General features: G+C 33.5%; 1 protein-coding gene and 1 pseudogene across 1 annotated transcript; one reads left to right on the top strand and one right to left on the bottom strand.

Moving 5' to 3' along the window:
* The first annotated feature begins 2,462 nt into the window (after positions 1 to 2,462).
* Positions 2,463 to 23,417, top strand: DPY30 (dpy-30 histone methyltransferase complex regulatory subunit). Its single transcript, XM_051976119.1, has 5 exons — positions 2,463 to 2,550; positions 2,798 to 2,871; positions 2,955 to 3,002; positions 16,497 to 16,639; positions 22,104 to 23,417. The coding sequence occupies exons 2-5, from the start codon at positions 2,836 to 2,838 to the stop codon at positions 22,174 to 22,176; spliced, it is 300 nt and encodes a 99-aa protein (XP_051832079.1). The 5' UTR covers positions 2,463 to 2,550; positions 2,798 to 2,835; the 3' UTR covers positions 22,177 to 23,417.
* Positions 9,187 to 12,045, bottom strand: LOC127552276 (60S ribosomal protein L23a-like; annotated as a pseudogene).
* Positions 23,418 to 25,109: the final 1,692 nt, after the last annotated feature.

Genomic DNA, 25,109 nt, shown 5'->3' with positions numbered 1-25,109 from the left:
CCGAACAGTTTTCTTGTTGCACAGGGAGAATTGAATTCAGAAGGTATAAATAATCTGGGAAGAAAAACAAAAATGCAAACAGTTTATATTCATCTCCCAGTGTTCTTTCTTTGGGTGTAGCTGCTTCTGCCCATCTTTGATCAATTGAAACTGAATTAGCTCTCTTTATCGAAGAGATCCACTTCCATCAGAATACATCCTCAAACAGTATCATTGTTGAGGTATATAATGATCTCTTGGTTCTGCTCATTTCACTTAGCATCCGTTCATGTAAGTCTCGCCAGTCCTCTCTGTATTCATCCTGCTGGTCATTCCTTACAGAACAATAATATTCCATAACGTTCATATACCACAATTTACTCAACCATTCTCCAATTGATGGGCATCCATTCATTTTCCAGCTTCTAGCCACTACAAACAGGGCTGCCACAAACATTTTGGCACATACATGGGGACCCCAAATCTAAACCTCATCATTTATGGTGGCCCTTACAGGGACTCCGAAAACTAGACATAATTTAGCAACCAAATAGAACCCCAACTTTTTTTGAGCTATTGGTGCAGTATTCTTCCAGGAAGAATATCTGCGTTCCTTCTTTTGATTCATCCTATCTTTAAAGGTAGTGAGCACCCAGACCAGGTCTGGGCTGTGGGCCTTATTCCCTTGGGGGAAGGGGAAATATTTGCATTTTCTGACAAAAGACCTCCTTTTGTCTCACTCTCATTCTCTAGAAACATCTAGACGCACCTCTCTCTCTAAAATCCTTCCTTAAGCAGATGCTTGGCTTGAGGAAACTCCCTCTGTCCAGTCCTTCCAGAGACAAAGGACGTGGGGCAGAATCTCTTATTGAGGCAGAATTGAAGATTTTCTCCTTCAAGGATATTCAAAGTTCCAGGGTCCCCTCTTCACAAGGACATAGTTCATCTGAGTTAGGAAATTTCCACTTATCAGATAGAAGATATAATACAGAGAGTTTTGGCTCTGGAGTCAGGAAGACCAGAGTTTAAATCAAACTCAAATACTTACTAGTGACCCTGAAAAGCTCTTATTACAGTTTTTGAGCATACATAATTTTTCCTGGACTGGACTGACTTGTCCTTTAGCATGTGATCCTACTTATTTATTTATTTATTACTGAGGCAGTTGGGGTTAAGTGACTCTCCTAGGGTCACACAGCTAGGAAGGGTGAAGTGTCTGAGGTCAAATTTGAACTCAGGTCCTCCTGACTTCAGGGCTGGTAGCTCTATCCACTGTGCCATCTAGCTCCTGGGATTCTACTTATTTTTACACTGAAACTTTTGAAATCTAATTTCCCCAGATTTGGGGAATACATCAGACTATGCTCTAATTTTCTCTCCTGTGCCAAACTTTATGATGAGTTTCTTTTATGATTTCTAAATTTTTCTCAATTTTAAATGAATTCAGATTGCTCACTGGAAGGTCAAATACTGAAGCTGAACCTTAACTACTTTGGTCACATTATGAGAAGAAATGACACTGGAAGAGTGCTTGATGTTGGTAAAGATTGACGGCAAAAATAAAAGGGAATGGCAGAAGATGAGATCGATAGTATGGTGGAAAAAAATATTTGAATTTGGATAGACTTCAAGAAGTACTGGAGAACAGTGTGTCTACTGTAGTCCATGGGGTCAGAAGTCTGACACCATAAACATCCATTTATTTTGAACATAGCTTATGTGTATATATTTATTTGCATGTGACCCACCACTAAATTATAAGCACCATGGAGGGCAGGCATTGTCATTTGCCTCTTTTTGTATCATCAGGGCTTAGCACAGTGCCTTGCACATAGGTGGTGATTAATCCATATTGATTGACTAATTTACTCCACCACTTCCTCTCTTTTACTGAGAATCAGATCCATAATATAACATCTTTGTTAGTCTCTCCACTTTTTAACTAGTCGCGAACTTATTAGCTGATTTTTTTTTTTTTTTTGGCGGGGAGAGAGTTTCAATTGGACAAACATATTAAGTGGATTACACAAAAGGTAAAAAAGAAAGAAAAAGAAATAGTCCCTTCTAGTGTATCCATGCGTGTGCATACGTACACAGAGAAGCCTATATATATATATATATATATATATATATATATAAATGTATGTATGTGTGTATGTATTTTGGCTCGAGAGAGTATTAACTCTTGAGGATTGGGGGGTGGGTAATCAAAGCGCAGCATGAGAGGAAAAGAGGAGGGTTAGCAGAATGATGCCTCCCGAGACAACGCGGGGCTCCTGGTCCGTTTCTTGGGCGGCTGCATTGACCAGCCCGCCTTGCCAGGGGCCCCAGGATAACTTATTCTTCGTCATGCTCTCGGGGCGACCCCCCGCGGCGGGAAGGGTAACGGGGACCCCGGGACAAGCAGTTTCCTTAACCGCTCTCCTTTCTGCAGCCAGCTCTGTGGGAATTGGGATCTGCGCAGGCGCGGCACTCGTGCGACGTCCTTGCTTTACGGCCGGCCCGAGCGGTTTGCCGTAGGGAGACGGAGGTGCGGTGCAAGGCTTTTGGGCGCGGTTCGACTTGAACGCGGTAACGAGCGTCTTTCCCTCCGAGCTCCTTTCTGTAGCCGGGGCCCGGGGCGGTGCGCTGCCTCCCGCGCCGCTCCGGGCAGGTGGGCGGGCGGCCTCGCGTTCCGGTGGCCAGCTCCGCGGGCCGTCCTGGGGCTCCGGCTGGGATCTGTCCCCGGTCCCGTCCCTTCCCTTTTCTCCAGTCCTAGCCCCTTCTTCTCCCCCGTTCTTCGGTGGTAACTGACGCGGGGCTCTCCTTGTTTCTCCAGACTCGCGTCCCGTGCCGGCCACTTGCAGGGCCCGCGTCATGGAGTCAGAACAGCTGCTGGAGGGACAGACGCCGGTACCTGGGGGCCTGCAGGGAGAGGGGGTGCGGGGTCGTCGCGGGCCGAGGGGCTGTACCCTGATCCTTGTCTTGTCTTGTAGGTTTCAGAAAATCCTCACTCCGAGTATGGCCTCACAGAAAACGTCGAGGTAACAAACTTTACTTCTTTTACCGACAAGTAATACTTGTGTTCTGCTTGTAATCGGGAATGCTGTTGTTTGTTTTTGTTTTGTTCCTGTTGAGAGTTGCAAAGAGGGACTCCTGAATACTGGTGATGGTATATATTTGATGTTTTAATCTTACTGACACTTTGCTTTTATTGCATTGGATTCTCTGCTGTATAGTAGATAGTATAGCTAACTTCTTTTGCATCTATAAAATACGTTTGTTAAAATCAGACTGAAGAAAATATTTCCCAAGTTGGCCAGTTTACTTTGGTCGGCAGTAGTGGTGAGTTTTTACTGTCAGTTCTTGTGCTGTTGCCAACATAAAGCCTTTTCTAATCCTTTTAGTTACTAGAGCTCCCTGAAAATTACTTTGTATTTACCTTGCATATACTTTGTATTTACTTTTATTTATCCTCTCGGTTCAAACCCTGATGAAATGTAAGCCCTTTAAGGGTACAGACTGTCTCTCTCTCTCTCTCTCTCTCTCTCTCTCTCTCTCTCTCTCTTTTTTTTTCCATGCCTACAGCACCAAGCATAATGGTTAGCATTTAGTGTGTAATAAATGCTTGTTGATTGATTGAACTTTTCATTTCTTTTTATTTAAGTAATCAAAAGGTTGTCTCTGTTGATTCATGTAGTTGCTAGTCAATATTTATTAATTGGCTAACAAATACAGAATGATATAGGAGCTGCTCTTGGGATACATTTAATTCAATTCAACAGGCATTCACAAAGAGGCTACTATGTGCCAAGCATTATTTTAGTTGGGGATATGTAACAGAGAAAACAGAAACAGTTCCAGGCATTAAAGAATATAATGTGGGGGATGACGGGGGAAGGTAAATTCACAATGGAGATATATATGCTTAACTTTAATAGAAAACAAAAGGAGGCACATATGTAATGCCTCCTTTTATTTTCCAGTATATAATATACATATTTTATGTGTTTGCAGATATACATACATATGTGCATTATTATATGTATTATGTATACATATCTGTATAGATATGCATTGTGTGTTTACATACATATTTCTATGTAATAAGCAAGGGAGCATCCTTTTAGCATTAATATATGATTTGTGTATAAGTTATATGTAAATTATTATATACTTTAAAATTTTATTTTTGCTGTGCAAAATTATGATGTATCATTATGTTAATAATAAGGGGATTTTCCCTTGCATATGGTAGGTGCTTAAAATTTTTTTAAGTAAAATGACCAGAGGAAGGTACTTAAAAAAATTCATGGAAAATAAGAGATTAATTATTATTTAAAAGTTAAGTCAGTGAAAGAAGAAAGGGACATTTCTTGGAAATAAGGAGAAATGCATTTCAGAACTTGTGGATGTGATGCCAGTGGGATTTAAATGAAGATTGAAAAAGCACTCTCCAAATTCTCCTACTGTCAAAATTGGCTTTGATGAGATATCTAGTACATTGTCTAGAGCTATTAGTAGGATAGAAAATTTAGAGCCAGAAGGAATTTTAGAAAATAGCCAATTAACATTCTTTTGCCTTCACTGCCCAAAGCACTCTTCTTTGACAACCATTCCTCTATATTGCCTTTTCCTTTTAGAATGTTAGTCTTTTGTGGCAAGATTTGTTTGTTTTGTTTTTATTTCTGTCTCTAGCACTTAACATGTTATTTGGCACTTAGTGTTTGTTCTTTGATTTCAGATGAGGGAACTGAGGCTTGAAAGGTGAAATGACTTAAGTCACACAGGTAGTTAATAACAGAGCTCTTGGATCCTCTGACTCCTGAAATTTTGTGATCAATATTAAAAGTTACTTGGCACAGTGGATAGAATATTGGACTTGGGAATCAAGAAATCCTGAGTTCAAATCCACCCTGAGACACTTAACTAGCATTGTGACCTTGGACAAGTTACTTAAATGCTTTCTGCCTCAGTTTATTCACCTGCAAAATAGGGATCATTAGTACTAATTTCCCAGGATTGCCATAAAGATAAAAATGAGATATTTGTAAGGTGCTTTGCAAATATGAAAAGGTATATAAATACTAGTTATGGTTTTACATAGATTGTGCTGGTTTTTTGGTATTGATGAAGAATTAGATCAACCACTTTTAGCAGTATAGAATATATTTTTTTTAATGCACTATTGGATCATCTCAGATGTAGAGGCAACATAGTTTGCTTATTTTTGTACCAAGAGACACATTCCTAGGTACCAGTACTCAGTTCCTTCACAAATGATTTGAGCTGAAGGCACAACCTCACATTCTTTATTTTGTGAGATATTGAAATACATGAACTTAAGGTTATAACTAAAATATAGTTAGTGATAGGAATTTCTTAAAATTTAATATATATCTTTTTTAGGCTACTTGGCAGTTATATTTCCTATTTGAAGTTTTAGTTTCAGCTTTATTAAAATATATAATGCATTATACTTTTTGGCATAAATAAATGATATGTTCTTAGCTTTTTCACTTCTTCAAGGTCTAGTTAGTACGTAGCAATATAACTAATGTAATGCTTACAAAGATGATAGTTTTTGTCATAGAGCAAAGAGACCCAACTACAATGACTTCACCATTTTCTGAGTTTAGATATATAAAATGTAGTCCAGAAATTTGGTGTAGAATGTAGAGGTGAATTTATGAAAGAGAGAAAGGAGAGGCATTTTTAAATTGTTAAATTCATATATAATGATCAGTAGTATCTTTGTTACAAATTGAGCCCAAATACAGTTTTTGTGAAATGTAGTTTATATTTGTTACACTGTCATTAGATATTTTCTCATTAATGCACACTGCAATCCTTCCATGTGTGCTCAGCTTAAACAGTTCTTTTCCACATGTTTCTATAAATTTTTCATACAGACTACTCTAGAGTCCCTTTTTCTACCTCTTATAATATCCCTAGGATACCACTGTAGCAACCAGGTCTTTTGCCTCTCATTTTTACTACATGACTAGCACATCTCTTTTTCTGGCCTCTTGTGTCCTAGATATGTTTTAGGTGATAACCTGTAAGTGATGATTATTGTTGGTAATAAGTATGAGTGTACTTTTTTTTTTTAGATAGCTTTTTATTTACAAGTTATATGCATGGTAATTTTACAGTATTGACAATTGCCAAACCTTTTGTTCCACTTTTTCCCCTCTTTCCCTCCATTCCTTCCCCTCGATGGCAGGTTGACCAATACATGTTAAATATGTTAAAGTATAAATTAAATACAACATAAGTATACATGTCTTAACAGTTATTTTGCTGTACAGAAAGAATCAGACTTTGAAATAGTGTACTATTAGCCTGTGAAGGAAATAAAAAATGCAGGTGGACAAAAATATAGGGATTAGGAATTCTATGTAATGATTTTTAGTCATCTCCCAGAGTTCTTTTGCTGGGTGTAGCTGGTTCAATTCATTACTGCTCCATTGGAACTGATTTGGTTCATCTGATTGCTAGAGATGGCCACGTCCATCAGAATTGATCATCGTATAGTATTGTTGTTGAAGTGTATAATGATCTGCTGGTCCTGCTCATTTCACTCAGCATCAGTTCATGTAAGTCTCTCCAGGCCTTTCTGAAGTCCTTCTGCTGGTTATTTCTTACAGAACAATAATATTCCATAATATTCATATACCACAATTTATTCAGCCATGCTCCAATTGATGGGCATCCATGATTGTATTTTTTATTGCCATTTGAGGTTCTTGGAATTTTGATTCACATGAGATCAAGTTCTACAATTCATTGTTAAATAGTATTACTAAGAGAATATTAATATAGCAGCGATGGGACCTTTGTATTAATTTAATCAATTAAAAGTACTTGTAATTTCTTATATATGCTTCAGCCATGTATTTCTTACTCAGTTCCTGGCTCAGTTAATTGTTCACTTGTGTGTATGTGTGTATCCACACACATATATACATACCAGTAAGGAGTTTTTTAATTTAGAATATGAAATAATAGTATTTTTATTACTTATCTCCCAGGGTGATTATGAGGAAACCATTTTGCAAATCTTAAAGTACTTATTAAATGTCAGCTATATTATTTTCATTGTAATCTCTGCAGGACATTTTTCAGGACACTGGTGAGCATTTTGTTTGGGCATGAATCTTTTATAGTTACCCTGTTATCAGTGGATCATTAAACAAGTCTATCTCTGTATTTGTATCTATAGTTTTGTATATTATTAAGATATCTTTTTTTTGAGAAGAGCCTTTGTGACAATTTTTTCTTGTCTGAAATATTTAAATAATAAACAGGCTTGTATTTTTTACTGAAAAATTGATCCATGATAGAAAATATCTATAAAAACTATCCTCTTCTATCTAGAATTATCTAGGATATTCTTGATCTGTATATATGTGTGTATATGTATATTACACATATACATACATATATATTACTATTGTAACAAATACAGTAAGATTAAAAATCAGACACATAATGATGACTGGTTGGTTGGTGATGAATTCTTGGTTGCCTTTTTTGGGGGGGTGGATTGTCAAAGCATTTAAATAATCTCCATTTCTTTGAGATATTCCCTTTTTTGAGACATCTTAAAAATACATTCTTGACTATTTTAAAAATCAAGTGACTTCTAGAGTGGATTATAACAAATGCTTGATGAATGAGGAAATGAATTCAGCTGCTTTTTGAATTAAAGAATTAGAATAATATAGATTTTAGAGCTGAAAGGAACTTTACGGATTACCTAATATGGCCCTCTGTTTTATTGAAGATTGGGAAACTAAGGCCCAAGTTTAACCCAGAGACTTCATTTTCTTAGATGTTATTGATGCTTTCTCATGCGGCTAATTTTGTACTTAGTTGGATAGGTTCAAATATAATAGGACAAAACTTAAATGCATTGGTTCCATTTTGTTGGCTTGATAATCTGTTTTTCATCTACAAATGATGGTATTGATCTGGAACCAAGTTCTCAGTATTTTCTCTGTATAGACAATTCTCAATTTGCATAAATGATCATTCAGATCTTTATGGAAAAGGATTTTACATAATGCAAATTTACTCATATACCTATTGACTTCACTTAGCCTATATAATAAAGGAAAAAACAAAATAATACCTTTATGTAAATCACAAAATGTACTAAAATGTAGAATTAAATTATATAGAATTGTGAAGTTAAAAGTAAAGTTTATGATAAAAATATGTGTAATAGTACATAATAAAGTTAACATGTATATAGTATGTGGTCTTTTCCCCATCCACTTTATATTATCTCTAGTGGTTGCAAGTGCATATTTTTTTTCATCCCAATTTTTCAAACATTTTTATTTAAAGTTTTTAATTCCACTTTCTATAATTCTCCTCATCCTTCCCTCCCTTCCTCTCTTTCCCCTGAGACAGCAATCAGATGTTTTACTTGTGCAATTCTTTTTTTTTTAAGTTGATGTTTTCTATTTTTTCTCCCCCCCACTTAATAGTATTTAATTTTGTCCAATTATATGTAAAAATAGTTTTCATCACTGTTATAAGATTTTGATTTCTATTTTGTTCTTCTTCCCCTCTCACCCTAAAACAGCAAGCCATTTGATATGGATTATACATGTACAATCATATAAAACATTTTACATTAGTCATATTCTGAAAGAAGAATCAGAACAAGAAGGAAAAACCACAAGAAAGAGAAAACAAAAAATAAAAGTGAAAATAGTATGCTTCAATCTACATTCAGCAGACTCCATAGTTCTTTCTCTGGGTATGGATAGCATTTTCCATCATGAGTCTTTTGAAATTGTCTTAATTCATTGTATTACTGAGAAGAGCAAAGTCTTATCAAAATTGGTCATTGCACAAAGTTGCTGGTACTGTGTTCGCCTGGCTCTGCTCACATCACTTGGCATCAATACATGTGCAGTTGTGTAAAACATTTCCATATTAGTCATTTCCATGTTTTTCTGAAATCATTCTGCTTGTCATTTTTTACATCTATTACATTCATATACCATAATTTACTCAGCCATTCCTGAACTGATGGGGCATCCACTCAATATTTCATTGCAAAAATATGCTAGATTGTTTAGCCATCCTCTAATTGATAGTCATCACTTTGATTTCCAATTATTATCCACCACAAAAAGAACTATTATAAATATTTTTATACAAATAGGTGCTTTTCTCTCTCTATCTCTCTCTCTCTCTCTCTCTCTCTCTCTCTCTTTGATATCTTTGGGATATAGACCTAGCAGTGATATTGCTAGATTAAAGATTATGCACAATTTTTAGTTCTTTCTATAGTTCTCCGGGATAATTAGATTAGTTCACAGCTCTATCAAAACAGTAAGTTGTGGCCCAGTTTCCCTTTCAACATTTATCATTATCTTTTCTTGTCATCTTAGCCAATCTAATATGTGTGAGGTATATTTCTTTGATCAGTAGTGATTTAGACCATTGTTTTAATATAACTTAGTGATAACTTTGATTCTGAAAACTGTTCATTTATATCTTTAACTACTTATTAATTGGGGAATGACTTACATTTTTATAAATTCAACTCAATTCTCTATATATCTGATAAATGAGTCCTTTTTCAGAGATAATTGTTACAAATCTCCTCTCCCCCCCCCCAGTTGCTTGTATTTTGGTTGTATTCATTTTGTTTGTGCAAAAACTTCAATTTTTCTAATCAAAATCATCTCTTTTACATTTTATAATGCTCTCTATAGCTTCTTTGGTACTAAATCCTTTTCTTATCTATCAACCTGACAGATAAACTATTCCATGCTTTCTTATTTTGCTTATGGTATCACTTTTTCTGTGTAAATCCTGTACTTGTTTTGACCTTTTCTTGGTAAATGGTATAAGATGTTTATCTATTCCTATTTTCTGCCACATTCTGCTTTTTAGTTTTCCCAGCAGTTTTTCTTCCAGAAACTTGGATTTTTGAATTTGTCATACATTGGATTACTGTGATCGTGTAATTTGTGATATAATTATTTTGTAATTTGTACTTAATCTGTTCTACTAATTCATTGTGCTATTTTTTCCCTTCTTTCCTTCCTTCCTTATGTCCATCCTTTTTAACTGAAAGAATTTTTATTGTAGGTGAAATGGGAGAGCTGAACATAGTTTAGATGATTACAGTTTTGTTGGCAACATCCAGATTATTGCAGTCTATAGCTCGAGGCTTACATAGACTTTTTTCTTTCAATCAGGCTGAATTAGGGTATTGGCCTTGGCCATGCCAATATCATACATCTTTTTTACTGCCTGCTTGATCTAATGCTTGTTGGCCTTCACATCCATAATGAAGAAATGAAGAGTCTTCTTCATAGCAGTCTTAGTAGTCAAGAAAATCTTAATGATGGCATAGTGATCAAGCTTGTTTCTCCGAGGGGTACTTTTCTGAGGGTGTTTGGACTGCTTTTGAAGTCTTGGGTCACTGGAAGGTAGAGGATGTTTGGATTATTTTTTTTGTGGCTATGGACATCCTTCAACATTCTTCTTGGTCTTCATGGCTTTGGCCTTGGCTACTGTCTTGGGGATAGGGGAGTGAAATGGCTTCGATGCCTTCTTGGGGGAAAGATCATCATGCTATTTCTTGATTTCATGAAAGGTGGCTTTGATTTTCAGGAAGTTCAATAATTCTTAGATTGTCTCTCCTAGATCTGTTTTCCAGGTTATGTTTTTCCAATGAGTATTTTGCATTTTCTTCTATTTTTAAAAAAAATTTGTTTGATTTTTTGATGTCTCATTGATTCATTCACTTCCATTTGTTCAATTCTGATTTTTGGTGAATTATTTTCTTCAGTTAGTTTATTATTTCCATTTGCATTTGGCTAATTGAACTTTTAAATGAGTTGTTTTTGTTCATTAGCTTTCCCTCCCTATTTCACAAATTCTACTTTTCAGTGAGTTGATTTATTTTTCCATTTTGTCAAATCTATTTTCTAAGGAGTTATGTGTAATTTTCCATTTCTCAATATCTAATTTTTTTTCCCTTGAGGCAATTGGGGTTAAGTGAGCTGCCCAAGGTCACACAGCTAGGAAGTGTTAAGATCTGAGGCCAGATTTGAACTCAGGTCTTCCTGACTTCAGGGCTGGTGACTCTATCTACTGTGTCACCTAGCTGCCCCCTTTATATCTATTTTTAAAAGAGTTTTCTTCAGATATTTCTGTTTTTCAAGGATATGTTTTATTTTTCCATTTCACTAAATCTTATTTTGTAAGGAGTTTTCTTCAGATAATTTCTGTTTTCTCCAAACTATCCTGCAAAATTCTCATTTCCTTTCCTCATTTTTTTTTTTTCTAATTCTCTTTTAAGATCCATTTTGAATTCTTTCAAGAGAGCCTTGGGAGAAAGAGACCAACTCATATCAACCTTTGGGGCTTCACTAGGAAACATTTTGTCTTTAGTGTCCTCAGAGTTTGAGGTCTGTTCTTCTCTGTCTCCATAAAAGCTATCTATGATGAGAGTTTTTTTTTTGTTTTTTTTTTTGTTTTTTTTTTGTTTTTTTTTTTTGCTCATTTTTAAAGGTTGAGGTCTGCTCTTAGGGAAAAGGGGAAATTTTCCGAAGCTTTCTCTACTGGTAACAAGAGTTTCACACTGCCCTGGGATGAGTGCTGCTGGCTTCCTTCTTGTGCTTGATGGACTTGACCAAGTCCTGAGTTATTTTGAGCTTCAAGGGCTCACTATTTGCCTTTTGTAGTTGCATTGGATGTCTCTCACCTATTCTGTTGACCTACTAGCTTTTGATTCAGGACAGAGCAGTTAATGCTGGTGTATTTTGGTTAAGACTCTTCCTGTAAATTCCCTGATAGGCATGCCTGGGTCCCTGCGGGGTGCCTGTGCTCAGCTATCTCCTCCATGCCTTATTGAAACATACCTTTTCTGAAGTTCTTCCAAAATATCTGCTGAAAATTTGTTATATTCCAAATATTTGTGGGTTCTTTCACTCAAAACCAGTTCAGAGGCTTGATCTAGTTTTGATTTGAGGAAAGCTAGGAAGAGCTCAAAGAGCGATCTACTCTCCACTATCTTGGGTCTACTTTTCCCCTTACCTCCCCAATCATGCTGTTTCTTAGGTAGTACCATTGTTTTGAGGATTATCACTTTAAAATATAGTTACCCCCTCCTTCCCAATCATGCTGTTTCTTGGGTAGTACCATTGTTTTGAGAATTATCACTTTAGAATATAATTAGACCACCTTCTTTCCCATTTTTTTCCTCCATAGATTTCTTGATGTCCTTGAGCTTTTGTTCTTCCAGATGAATTTTGTTGTTAATTTTTCAAGCTCTAAAAATAAATTTTTGATATTTTGATTGGTATGGCACTGAATAAATAGAATAAGTTCGGTATAATTGTTACTTTTATGATATTGGCTCAGCCTGTCTATGATCACAATTCTTCCAATTGTTTAGATCTGATTTCATTTGTGTGAAAAGTGTTTCATAATTATGTTCATATAGTTCTTGGCTTTGTCTTGACAGATAGACTCAATAGATAATTTTCAACATTCACACTTGTAAAACCTTGTGTTCCAAATTTTTTTTTCCTGCTTCCACCCCCTCTCCTCAATGACAAGTAATCCTATATATTAAACATGTGCAATTCCTCTATACATATTTCTATCATTATCATGCGGCATAAGAAAAATCAAATGAAAAAGGAAAAAATTGAGAAAGAAAACAATCAACAGCAAAAAAAGTGAAAATGGTATGTTGTAATTCACATTCAGTCTTCCCAATCCTCCCTCTGAATGCAGACATCTCTTTCCATCACAAATCTATTTGAATTGGCCTGAATCACCTCATTGTTGAAAAGAGCCACATCCATCACAATTGATTATCACATAATTTTATTGTTGCCATATACAATGTTCTCTTGGTTCTACTTGTTTCACTTAGTATCAGTTGCATATAAGTCTCTCCAGGCCTTTCTGAAATCATCCTACTAATCATTTCTTACAGAACAATAATATTCCATAACATTCCATATGCCATTACTTATTCAACCTTTCACCAACTATTGGGCATCCTCTCAGTTTCCAGTTCCTTGTCATTACAAAAAAGAGTTGTTTCAAACATTTTTGAACATGTACGTTCTTTTTCTTAAATATTTTGTTTCTACTGTTGATCTAGTAATTTATATTTTTGTAGATATTCATTCATTTCATTTAGATTTTCAAGTTTATTAGCATATTATTGAGCAAAGTAATTCCTAACAATTGGTGTTTCCTCTTTGGTGGTAAATTCACCTCTTTTGTTTTTGATACTAGTAATTTGATTTTCTTCTTTCCTCTTTTAAAGCAAATTAACCAATTTTTAAAAATTGTTTTTCCTTTTAGTTTTATTTATTAGTTCAATGGTTTTCTTCTTTTCAACTGTATTAATCTTTCCTTTAATTTTTAGGATTTCCAAGTGTTTTTAATTGGGGATTTTTGATTTGTTATTTTTCTAGGTTTTCTTAGTTGTATGTCTGATACGTTGATTTCCTTTTTCTCTATTTTATTGATGTAAGTAATTAGAGATAAAAATTTTCCCCTAAGTTTGGTTTTGGCTGTGCCCCATAAATTTTGGCATGTTATCTCATTGTCATTTTCTTTAATGAAATTATCTATTGTTTCTTTGATTTGCTCTTTGATCCAATTTGTATGCCTTTTTTTAAAAAATGAAACTATTGAGAGATATTTTGACAGTGGCTTTCTTTTTTTCCCCTTCATCTCTGACTATAGGAAGGATTATAAACCTCAACTAATGTTTGACGTATTTGGATCCAACTTTCAATACAAGAAAAAAATAAATTCAAATAATGAAATGATTCTCTCAATTGTTTCATTGTGAACCTTTTTTGGTTTGGCCTTTAGTTCTGAATCTTCCCTTTTATATTCAATCTTTGCAGCTTGCAGCTCAATCAGATCCTTATTGGATAGTTTTTCCTCTGTGATTCACAATCAACCTCCACATCATTCTCATCCACTTCTAGCTCCAGTTGTGCTAATTTTATAATCTTGTTTCTCATTTCTTCAAATGTTTTCTCATTCTCAACTCTATAAAAATTGGGAACAAACTTTTTTTTGAACTCTCTTCATACATATTTGTGATATATCTTCCCATGCCTTAGCAGAACTCTGGATTGCATGGTAAATATTATAGGACTTCCAGAAATGTGTCAGTGTTACAGTGTCCTTATCTGCATCCAAGGCTACAATTGCCAGAACACGTGTAGTACATAAATTATAATCCTGGCTTGAGGTTTGCAATCACTCCTTAATCCATAGGTTGTAATAGTGAGGTAGTGTTAAGGAGAAGGTAAAACACTTCTGCATTTTCAGTAAAATCATCCAGGTGGGGAGGGAATGAAGCAGTGCATAAACTATTGTTCAAAGTTGATAAGGGTTATCCATGTCCTAGGATTAATGGAAATAATTGTTTTACTTGGGTGATTTATTATTAAGTTTTTTCAGCATTTTGGGATTTTCTGAGTGGTGTATAAGAACAGGTTTTAATTTGCAAGTCCCAGAAATGTGCCCTCCAAGAAAATTGGCAATTCTAGTTTTTGAAGTTTTATGTCCTGGCATAGCTTTTTCCTCCACGAACATATAAGTTCAAGATAGAATTCATTAATAAAATAGATTGTTTCATCTAAGGATTTCCTTTGGTTAGCAAGGATTTTCATCTGTTATTTTTTTTGTAGGAATTCTGGGAACTTCTTTGCTGCTTCATTATCTGCACTAGTAACCTCTTCTGATCCTTACTCATTATGACATCCTGCACAATTTTGAAATCATGAAAACCAACCCCTGCTTGCTATAAATGCCTTTGTTCCTTCAGGATACTTTGTCTTTATCTTCAAATTATCTTTGACCCTTGGCTTGAATTGTTATCAAGATTAAGGGAATATTCTTCTGAATCTAGTTTCTGTCTCTATAGTTAATAGTTTCTCTATGGTTATAATGGTACCTACTCTTTTTTTCACAGATAAGTCACCTTTATGCAAGCACTGCCTTTTATATACTCCTTTATGTGGATTGCAACCTTTACTATGGTGTTCACAGTTAATATTGCAAGACTAAGTTCACATATTATTGATGACAGTTTTTGTCCTTTTTTGCATTTTCTAATTATTTGACTTAGGCTTGTGAGATGGTTCACTTTTCCCTTGGAGCATTTTTGCTGCCAGCCATGGTGAATAAATAAGGATCAATATTGAACATAGGAAGAGATACAGAATCCCTCACTGTCTGTGGACATGTGGGAATTAACTTAGAGATGCTTTTCTGCTTCCTGCTAGTGTTTATACTGCCTGAATCATACATCTTATTGTCCCTCTGCTTTATGTAAGGAATTTTTTCACTTGTTTTTAGAATGTAAATTTCTTTTAGCATTCTTTGCAAAAAGTCCAATTTATGTACAGTAAGAACTGTGTATTTTTCATTAAGAAGGCAGTACTGCTCAGTTTTTTATTACCATCTTTAAGTCTTTTGTCATCTTTTCATAATATTTGATAAATGAATTTTAAACCAATTTTTTTTTGGCTACTATTTTTCTTGACAAGGACACTGTTAACTGGAATATGATTTCTGGTTTCTTTATTTGAGGGCCTGTTGTTCATTGCTTGAACTTCTCTAAGACATGGAGGTATAGTTCATGTTTTTACCTTCTCCATTTATCATTTTTTAAAAAATGATAACTTTTTAATGTAATATTGGGTTGGAGATGTTATAATCTCATATGGTGCCTTCCCTTTATCCTTTTGTAATACTAGTTAGTCAAGGAGCATTTTAATATTTGGTTGAAAGTTTTAAAACCAAAGTGAAAAAAAATGGCTAATATTATGTTGATACCTGATCTTTGTAGTAAATTCCTTTTTTTTCTTTTAACATACATAATTAGTATAAAAATGTCTCATTTGTCTTTTATATACAGTTTGGCTATAACTTGGGAAAAAGTAATTTAACTAGAAAAGTATTTACATATATTTTGTATATATATGTGTATATATAAAACAGATAATTTTTAATAAACAGGTAATATATTTCAAACATTGGCTTTTATGACTCTCCCAATTTCTAAAATATTTAATTGCAAACACAACAAATTGAGAATTTCAAAGATTCCAGTGTTTAGAAAATTGATTTAAAAATGTATTTGAGTTTGAGAGATGTTGCAAGGTAGAGAGGTTGAGTAAGAGTTATAAGAATATATTTTAATGAAAAAAAGAAGGAATATTTGTTTGAGATAAGAGACAATTAAAAAAAATTTTTAAAGTCTGATGATATTAGGAAGATAAATGATTAGTAGTTATGAGGCATAAGGCCAGAAGTAACCTGAATGAAATTTGGTGAGAGAAATTTGAGCAGGTCCTTGGTAAAGAGAGATTTGAAATGCTACAATTGAAAAAGTTTGTTTCTTGATTGATCTGCTTTGAAATACTTGTTCCTTAGTGGATTTTTTTTTTTTTTGGTAATTCAAGATAATTTAATGTGTCAGATTGATACTACATTATTTTTTAATTTATTAGCGAATAGTGGAAAATGAGAAGATTAATGCAGAAAAGTCATCAAAACAGAAGGTGGACCTTCAATCATTGCCAACTCGTGCCTACTTGGATCAGACTGTTGTACCTATTTTATTACAGGGACTTGCTGTGCTTGCAAAAGAAAGGTGAGATAACATGCAATCTGATTTTTAGTCCTTTTGCGAATGAATTATTTTTTTCTTTAAAGTACTTTATATACGTAACTAAGTTTTTCACATTTCAAAAACAATTTTATACATTGTAAGTAATTTTAAGCTTGAAGTTGAGTCCAGGTGGAGAAGAACATAGATGATAAATTTTGAGTCCTGTTCTTAGAACTGCCCTTTTCTAGGTATTCAAATCAATCTAGAGCTAATTTGGGTATGATATTCCATGCCATTTCTTTCCCTTTCCTGTTCCTGGATACTTTATAGGTCTTTAAGAAAGATTGGAAGGGAAATTGTGAAAAGATTTGGTATTTAGAGAGATGCCATTGTTACCATTGGAGTTATATTTGTCCTGGGTATTCTCTGGGACAGTGATAGGAAGAGGATTCAAGGAGTAGCACTGATAATAATCCACTTATGCTATTATTTTTCAATCAAGTCACCTGAGGGCCTAAAGTGACTACTAGATTTAGTCTAGTATTTGTTGCTTTGACTATGATTTACATTTCATTTTATAGTAAATATATATATGTATATATATATATTTTTTTTTTGCATATTACTGTTGCGTGTAAAGCAAGCAGAGTAAAATTAGAGTAAAATTATAAACCATCTTCATTTGCCACTTATTTTTTTTTTTTTTTTTGCTTTTTTATTTTTCCATAACTTACAACTAATTGATTTCTTTTTAGGTAAGTAGATGCATTGGAAAAGATATTTTTGCTGATAAAGTTAGTTATCACTTTAATGTCCTTTATGTTCTAATTTAAAATTTGCCAGAAATAAATTTGAAAGTTTTCCATAGTACAACTTAGGAATTTATTTCAATTTTGAAGAGGTGAGTATTATCTAGTATTTAGTATAGATTTGCAAGTTGTAATTACTTCTGTCAAGTATAGTTCTAATATAATAAATGCATAGATATTTCTTTTGATTTTTATATAGATACTTTTATTATATGTTAAAGTTTTGAAGAATGTTTCTGAATGATAAAAACCAAAATTTTAAAGTTAAAAATAACTTCAATAAATTGATTTTAAGTAAAATAAAAGTCTGGGTTGTTTACAATGTAAAACATGTTAATTTGCTTTTTTAGTTAGAGCAAATGGATATTTCAAGTCATAATATCTTAGGGCCAATGTAGATCAGATGTTAGTATAATATACCATGTTTTCACATAAATGAAATGTGCCATTATTGGACTCAGATCCAGATATTTATACTTCTGAAATATAATAAATTATGGTATAATAATGATAAAATGATGAGATATTAATAGTAAACTTTGTGTGTCCCAATAGGAAATTTTGGCTTGCAATATTTAAAATTTTCCCAGTGTAAAACAGTGGTATAAGAAATGACTATAAAGTAATGAGACTAATTTATACATCCAAATGGATATGGTCTCCTTTAATGTGGTCATCTTTTTTGAAGCTTTAAACTTATTTCAGAATGTTGTCTCTATTTTATCATCTTCCTTTTCATTTTAACCCTTGCTTCACACTTGAATGACTCAATTTACATATTAATCAAGGCTCAAATACCCTGGCTTTCTAGTTCATTAGTCCCCTCAGCTTCTCTGACTTATCTTATCTATACAGAGAAGCATGATTGTGCCCTGATATAATTATAATCTGTAATTATTCCACTTCCCTCATTCAGATCTTTGAAATGCATCTCTTCAACCACAGCCTCTTCAGTTTCTCTTGCTTCACCTAAAGCTATTCTGAGCAATATGTCTTTAAGACTTTCAGGTCTTTGCATTTGCCTTGTAATTGAATTATCTCTTATAATTCTTTTATTAGAGTTTGAAATTATTGGGAGCAAGTATCTTTTTACTTTTTCTATTTATATCAACAGTGCTTAGTATAAGCAGTACTTAATAATATTTAATAATTGGGGCAGCTGGTGGCACAGTGGATAGAGCAGCAGCCCTGAAGTCAGGAGAACCTGAGTTCAAATTTTACCATAGACCCTTAACAGTTCACAGTTGTGTGACCCCTGGGCAACTGGGCAAGACAATTCTAATTGTCTCAGCAAAAAACAAAAACCAAAACAATAATAATAGTACTTTAAAAATGCTTTTTCCTTGATTCATATTGTTCATTTTACTTTGTCTCAGTTCATTTCTTTGAATCTTATATTCATCCTTTCTTAGGGTGCCATAATATTTCATTACATTCATATATTTGTAGTTCTTTGCTACAACAAAAATACTGCTCTTAAACATTCTTGTACATTGCCCTCATATCTTTGGTATTGTCAACAGAAATGAATGTTTGGAAAAGGATGAATTTAATGGAAAATATATCAAGTTTTGTGTTGGACATGCCAAATTTGAGGTGCTTGTTTATGTGATAATGTACTTCATGGCAATATTGTTGGATCAAAGGATATGTGTATAGTTTCTAATTGTTTTCCTAAATGGTTGAACTAATTCACAGTTCTATTGTTTTTATTCTTCCACATCTTTTCTAACAATTGTTATTTTTCCTTTCTGGTATTTGCCAGTCTAAGGAGTGTGAAATAGAATCTTCTGTGTCCTGTAACCCACTTTTTTTTTTTAATAGTAGCTTTTTATTTTCAAAATATATACAGATAGTTTTCAACATTTATCCTTGTAAAACTTGTTTAGTGTTCTAAATTTCTCTCTCCCTTCCCCCCACCCACTTCCCTCAACAGCAAGTAATCCAATATATGTTAAACATGCAGTTTTTCTATATATATTTCCACATTTATCATGTTGCAGAAGAAAAATCAGATCAAAAAGGTAAAAAAAAAATGAGAAAAAAAGCAAGCAAACAACAACTAAAAGCAGAAAATATTGTTGAAATTCACCTTCAATCCCCACAATCCTCTCTGGTGCAGATGGCTCTCTCCATCACAAGTCTATTGGAACTGGCCTGTATTACCTCATTGTGGAAAAGAATCATATCCAACATTGTTAATTATCACATGATCTTGTGGCTGTGTACAATATTCTCTTGGTTCTAATCACTTAACAGACCATCAGTTCATGTAAGTTTCTCCAGGCCTCTCTGAAATCATCTTGCTGATCATTTCTTATAGAACAGTAATATCCATAACATTCGTATATCATAACTTATCCAGCCATTTTCCAACTGATGGACAACTACTCAGTTTCCAGTTCCTTGTCAACAAAAGGGCTGCCACAAATATTTTTTGCATATGTAAGTTCTTTTCCCTTTATTATGATCTAATAGAGACACTGCTGGATCAATGCAGTTTGGTAGCCCTTTTGGCATAGTTCCAAATTGCTCTTAAGAATGGTTGAATCATTTCACAACTCCACCAACAATGTATGAGTGTCCCAATTTTCCCACATTCCCTCCAACATTTATATTATCTTTTCCTGTCATCTTTGCCAACCTGATAGATGTGACGTGGTACCTCAGAGTTGTTTTAATTTGCATTTTTCTAATCAATATTATAACTTAATCCTCATAATGACTTTTCCAGTTCTTACACATTCTTGATGTGAGTTAAAACATTTTCAGCCACTCTCTGTTGCATGTCTTTTGTTCTTTGAGCCTGTAGACCCTCTTACCGTGACAGAACCAAACCCTGGTAAACGTTACCATCCACTTTCTCCTGGTGGAGCACTCCTGGAGAAAATCACAAATTGCTGGCCGGCTTCATTACAAATATATTATCTCAGCTGTACCCTCACTGCTTATGTAGCAGTTTTTTCTTGAGTAATTTTATCATAGTCTCCCTCATGACTATTCTAACCTTTTCCCTCTTATCAAACTATAGTCACTACTCTTTACCTAATTCTCCCAGCAGAGGACCTACTTTTTTGTTCTGCTGAGAAAAAAGAGGCTATCCATTATGAAATTCCACACTTTGTACTTAAAAACTTCAAAACACCATTTGCTCTTCTCCTCAAGTTCTTGATAAGAAGGTAGGCCACAATCTTAATTCCTCCAATTATGTTCTTGATTCCAACCCTTCTTTTTTCCTCTGAGAGCTGGCCCCTTTGATCAGTTCCTCTTTTTATTGGATTCTAGTCTTTTCCTTCTAATAACTTTCAAAATGATACTCATAAAACGCAGACTATGTCACACCAACCTTCCCTCTCTCAAAGATTATTAGTGGTTCTGTTATTGCCATAGGATTAAATACAAATTCCAAAACTTGGTGTTTAAATTTAAAGCCTTCCATAATCTGGCTTTCCCATTTTACTTTACAGTTGTATATCATGTTAATCTTTGTCACATACTTTCCATTCCATCCACATTGGCTTTCTAGGATTTTCTGAAGATGTTATTTCCTCAGTCCCTTCACATACTCCTTCCTCACTTTCATCTTATGGAATTCCTGGCTTCTTTCACAGTACAGCTCAGATACCAATACTTTCAAGAGGTCTTTCTTAACTCTCCAACAGAAAGTAAGGTTTTTTTTTTTAGGGTTAGGCCTCCCTTTTTTGCCTTTTGGATCTCCCCTTAATAAGTATTTTTGAATTCATTTATTTAAATCATTTTTGGATCTTGACTTTTGCTTTCAGAACTATTTATCAGATACAAAAGAAAACCAGCCTTTTTATTTTATAACTTCTTTTTTCAACTACAAATGATATTTTCCAGCTTAATTACTCATTTACTCATGAGACTTCTCTCTGAGTAAGTTTTGCCTTGTTTCTAAAATCAAAAAACACATTTACAGGGTGAACACTTGCTTCTACTTAGTATATATTGAAGTGTACACCAGGCTCTGGAAGTTAACTATAGAAGAAGTTTCCAGATATATTTTTGTTAATGGTACTGTCACTGGAATTGTATATAGCCATATCCAATGATTACTTTGAAGGGATTAATGTGCATTAAGATGTATGACTCATTGTACATATATTTGAAAAACCCATCTTACTACTTTATAGTCATGAAGCTTTCCCATGGTATTTATGGGATAGGGATATTGAATGGACCTGGAATTTCTTTCCTTTAAGAAGTCTCAGCGAAGAATCCTCCTCTAATAATGCATCTTATAGTTTTAGGAAGTTGTCTAGAAAACTTCAGAGGTTTAAGGTCACAAGTGAACATGTATTAGAGGTGAGATGAAAGCCCAAGTTTTTTTGGTTCTTAACACAGTTTTTAATATTACACATGATGCCTTTTCATGTGTAAATTGAAATATAAAATATTACATTTTAATTAGCAGTGAAGTTGAAAACCTAAATAGTAGATCATTTTAAATTTAGAGAAATACATTGCTATTTTCCAAAGAAATGAATGATTTTCTTGTGTTACAATGAAGTAAAATAAAGACATCCTTTTGCTTGAATTTTGGTAAGAAATTTTTTCTGAAATGGTGTTAAATTGGTTATTATAGATCAATAAAACAATGTTGTTTTTATAATAATCTCCTTGAATAGATACATCTAGAATTGATTCTAAATCTTGAATCTCTTTTTTCTTTTCAGACCTCCAAATCCCATTGAATTTCTAGCATCGTATCTTTTAAAAAACAAGTCACAATTTGAGGATCGAAACTAATTTCGGGAAAAGAATAAAATAATTTGGTTGTTACTGTAGATATATATATGATTAAGAGGCAATTTATATTGCCATGATTCCTTTTTTTTTCTTTTGAAAGTATATGAATCTTCAGGACCACAAATCTTGTTTCAGTAACTCCAGAAGGGAACATACTTCCCTTATTCTTTATTTAATGAACATACTTATTTAATGAGCATATTCTTTGTTTTTATTTTTTTCACATTGTCTTAAAATCAACCTTCAGAATAAATTGCTAAAAATTTGATTATTGGAAAGCAGTTTTTATTGAGGATATTTGTGGTATTCTTTGGGTTATTACTTCATAGGTAGTACTGATCCTATTTTTGATCATTTTTGCATCATAGTTTCCTTTTGGATTCATTTTAGAATGTTGTATTGATTTACAACACAATACAAATATAGCACAGAGAAAGGATACTATACAAGCCTGAGAATTTTAAATGGTATGCAGTTTGTCATTCCTACCTAACTGTCACTATATTGCCTTAATCTGGCTATCTCCAAATAGTTACTTCATAGCCAGTCCAAAAGTAGCATTATTCCTCAGTTGCTTCCTTAAGTAATTACATGGCACCCAAGGCTCTGATGCATTGGTGTATTTGGCTTTTGGTGGAGATTCTGAGGTAACCTACCAACCAGAGAGAGTTTATGGATATTCTTTGGAGAAAAAGGTTTTAAGATGGGAAAGGAAAAAAATTACAATAAATTCCTTTTTTAAAAGAAAATTACTGAGTTTTATATCTCCCAACTAAAAAATTGAAAAGAGTTTGCAAAATAAGAAAATAAAAAGCAGAAAACGGCTTAACAAAACTAGATCTACCAAAGGATAGTAGTACTGATATACATATACCAAATTTGTATTTACATGAGTAACAGAAATTTTGAAATACTGGTTTTTGTAATTTCCACAATTGTATCATGATGTAATAGGAAATACACTGGATTTGGAGTCAGAATACTTGGGTTTTCTGCTTATGAGGTCTAGGCTTTCAATTACTTTATCTTTTAAGATGGAGATAATACTTAAGCACCTGACAAGATCATTAATACAAATGTAAGAACATATATAACACTTTTGGAGACTTGAAAGTGCTTTACTACCTTAAGGTGCTATTATTTTCAAATGGGTAAGATTGTGAATCCTTGATTATCTTTCCATATACGATGCCCTGTGTATAGGTACTTAATAAAATGTTTGAAGGAATCCAATACACCAATTTTTTCATTTTGTCTGGTTTATTCAATTTTTATGAACATGCTTTGGCATTTTTTATTTTAAATCTAATTCTTAAAAATAATTAAACAATCCTACAATAACATGTATTTTCAATTACCAATTTATCTTTTTACCAAAATCAAAACAAGTAAATTAACAGGGGAAAAATGGAAAAATATATTCTGTCTCTATGCTTCCAAGTCTGTCCATTACTTTTTGACTTCAGTATTATTTGAAAAAAGTAACTATGTACATGGTATATGGGTTCTGCCAATTTTATTTTGTAAATCAATTCATTTGGTCTTTCCGTATTTTCTTCTATCAAATTCTATGGCATTAATATGTGATTCAGTCATTTTCTAATAATTGAAGTACAGGTTGTATCTAATTTATGCTATTATAAATAATACAGTTGTGAATAAGTTTGTAAAGATAGGCTTCCTTTCCCCCTATTTATGATAATCAGCATAAATTACTAGCAGTGGCTCAAAAGATAAAATGGAATCAGTTTTGTGAATTTTATTGTGTATTACCATTGATTCCCAAAATTGTACAGATCTGTAGTTGTCATTAGCATTGCATTAGACTGCTATTTTTTCTTCATGTGTTAAAACTGAATTTAACCATTTCTTCTTTTTATTTTATGGGCATATAAAATGCTATCTTAAAGTTGCTTTGATTTTCATCTTTCTGATTATTAGGGAATTAGAGCAACTCTCCCTGTGGTTAAAAAGGGTGCATTTCCCCTGAAAATTGCCTTGTTAAGATACAATTATTTAAGTTGACAACTAAAATGTTTACCACAGAGTCAAAAAATACAACTCTGAACTGGGAACTCAGAGGGAAATAATATAATTAGACATGATCCTTTAAAAATCTGACACTGAATGCATATTTTTATGTTAAATATATTAAATTGTACAATGAAATTATAAGTGGATTTCTATTCTCTGAAAATAATTAGCTAGTTCTCTTATATTTGTTATATATGTAAATTCAGTCTCCTTAATGATTTTCTCTGGGTGCTTCTTGTGTAAGTTCTTTGAAGGCAGGGACTGTTTGAAAGACAAATATTTCTGTATTCCCAGTACTAAGCACAATGTCGAGGATGTAGTAGTCTCTTAGATTACTTAAAGTAGGAATTGATTTATTTCTTCCCTCAAATTCACTTTTCAGGGAATGTTCTTTAATCATTTTATTTATTGTTAAGATTTCAGGTATTATTGTTTGGAGAATCAAAGATGTAGATAATCAAACATTTATATTTAATCTGGATTGCTGCCACTTACTTCTTTCCCATCCTTCCTAAGTGATACCTAAAAGTGTTCCTTAAGTAAGCAGGTTGGGGCAAGTCACAGGGGAGCAGCAACCCATATGCCTTGTTTACAAGTCAGCTTTGACTAGAAAAATTTTTTTTAACCTTTTAGGATTTGATACTTAATTTGCTACTGTAATCAAGAAGTTTATATTTCTAAATTCTAGTTGGTACCAGGAATGTAATGCTAATTCTAACACCAATTATGAAGCTATGAGTTGCCTCTTTGCTTGATTGTTCTTACCTCCTATTTAATTAAATTAAATGCTTTGGTATTGTATTTTTTTCTTCTCAGGGCCAGATCAAATACACATTCAAAAATTTGGGAGCCACTCATGTAATCATCAGTGAATAAATTGAACTACAGATTTGTAAACT

The sequence above is a fragment of the Antechinus flavipes genome, chromosome 2 (genome assembly GCF_016432865.1).
Source record: "Antechinus flavipes isolate AdamAnt ecotype Samford, QLD, Australia chromosome 2, AdamAnt_v2, whole genome shotgun sequence".
In the NCBI taxonomy this organism is placed as follows: domain Eukaryota; kingdom Metazoa; phylum Chordata; class Mammalia; order Dasyuromorphia; family Dasyuridae; genus Antechinus; species Antechinus flavipes.
This window is presented reverse-complemented; position numbering and strand designations above follow the sequence as displayed.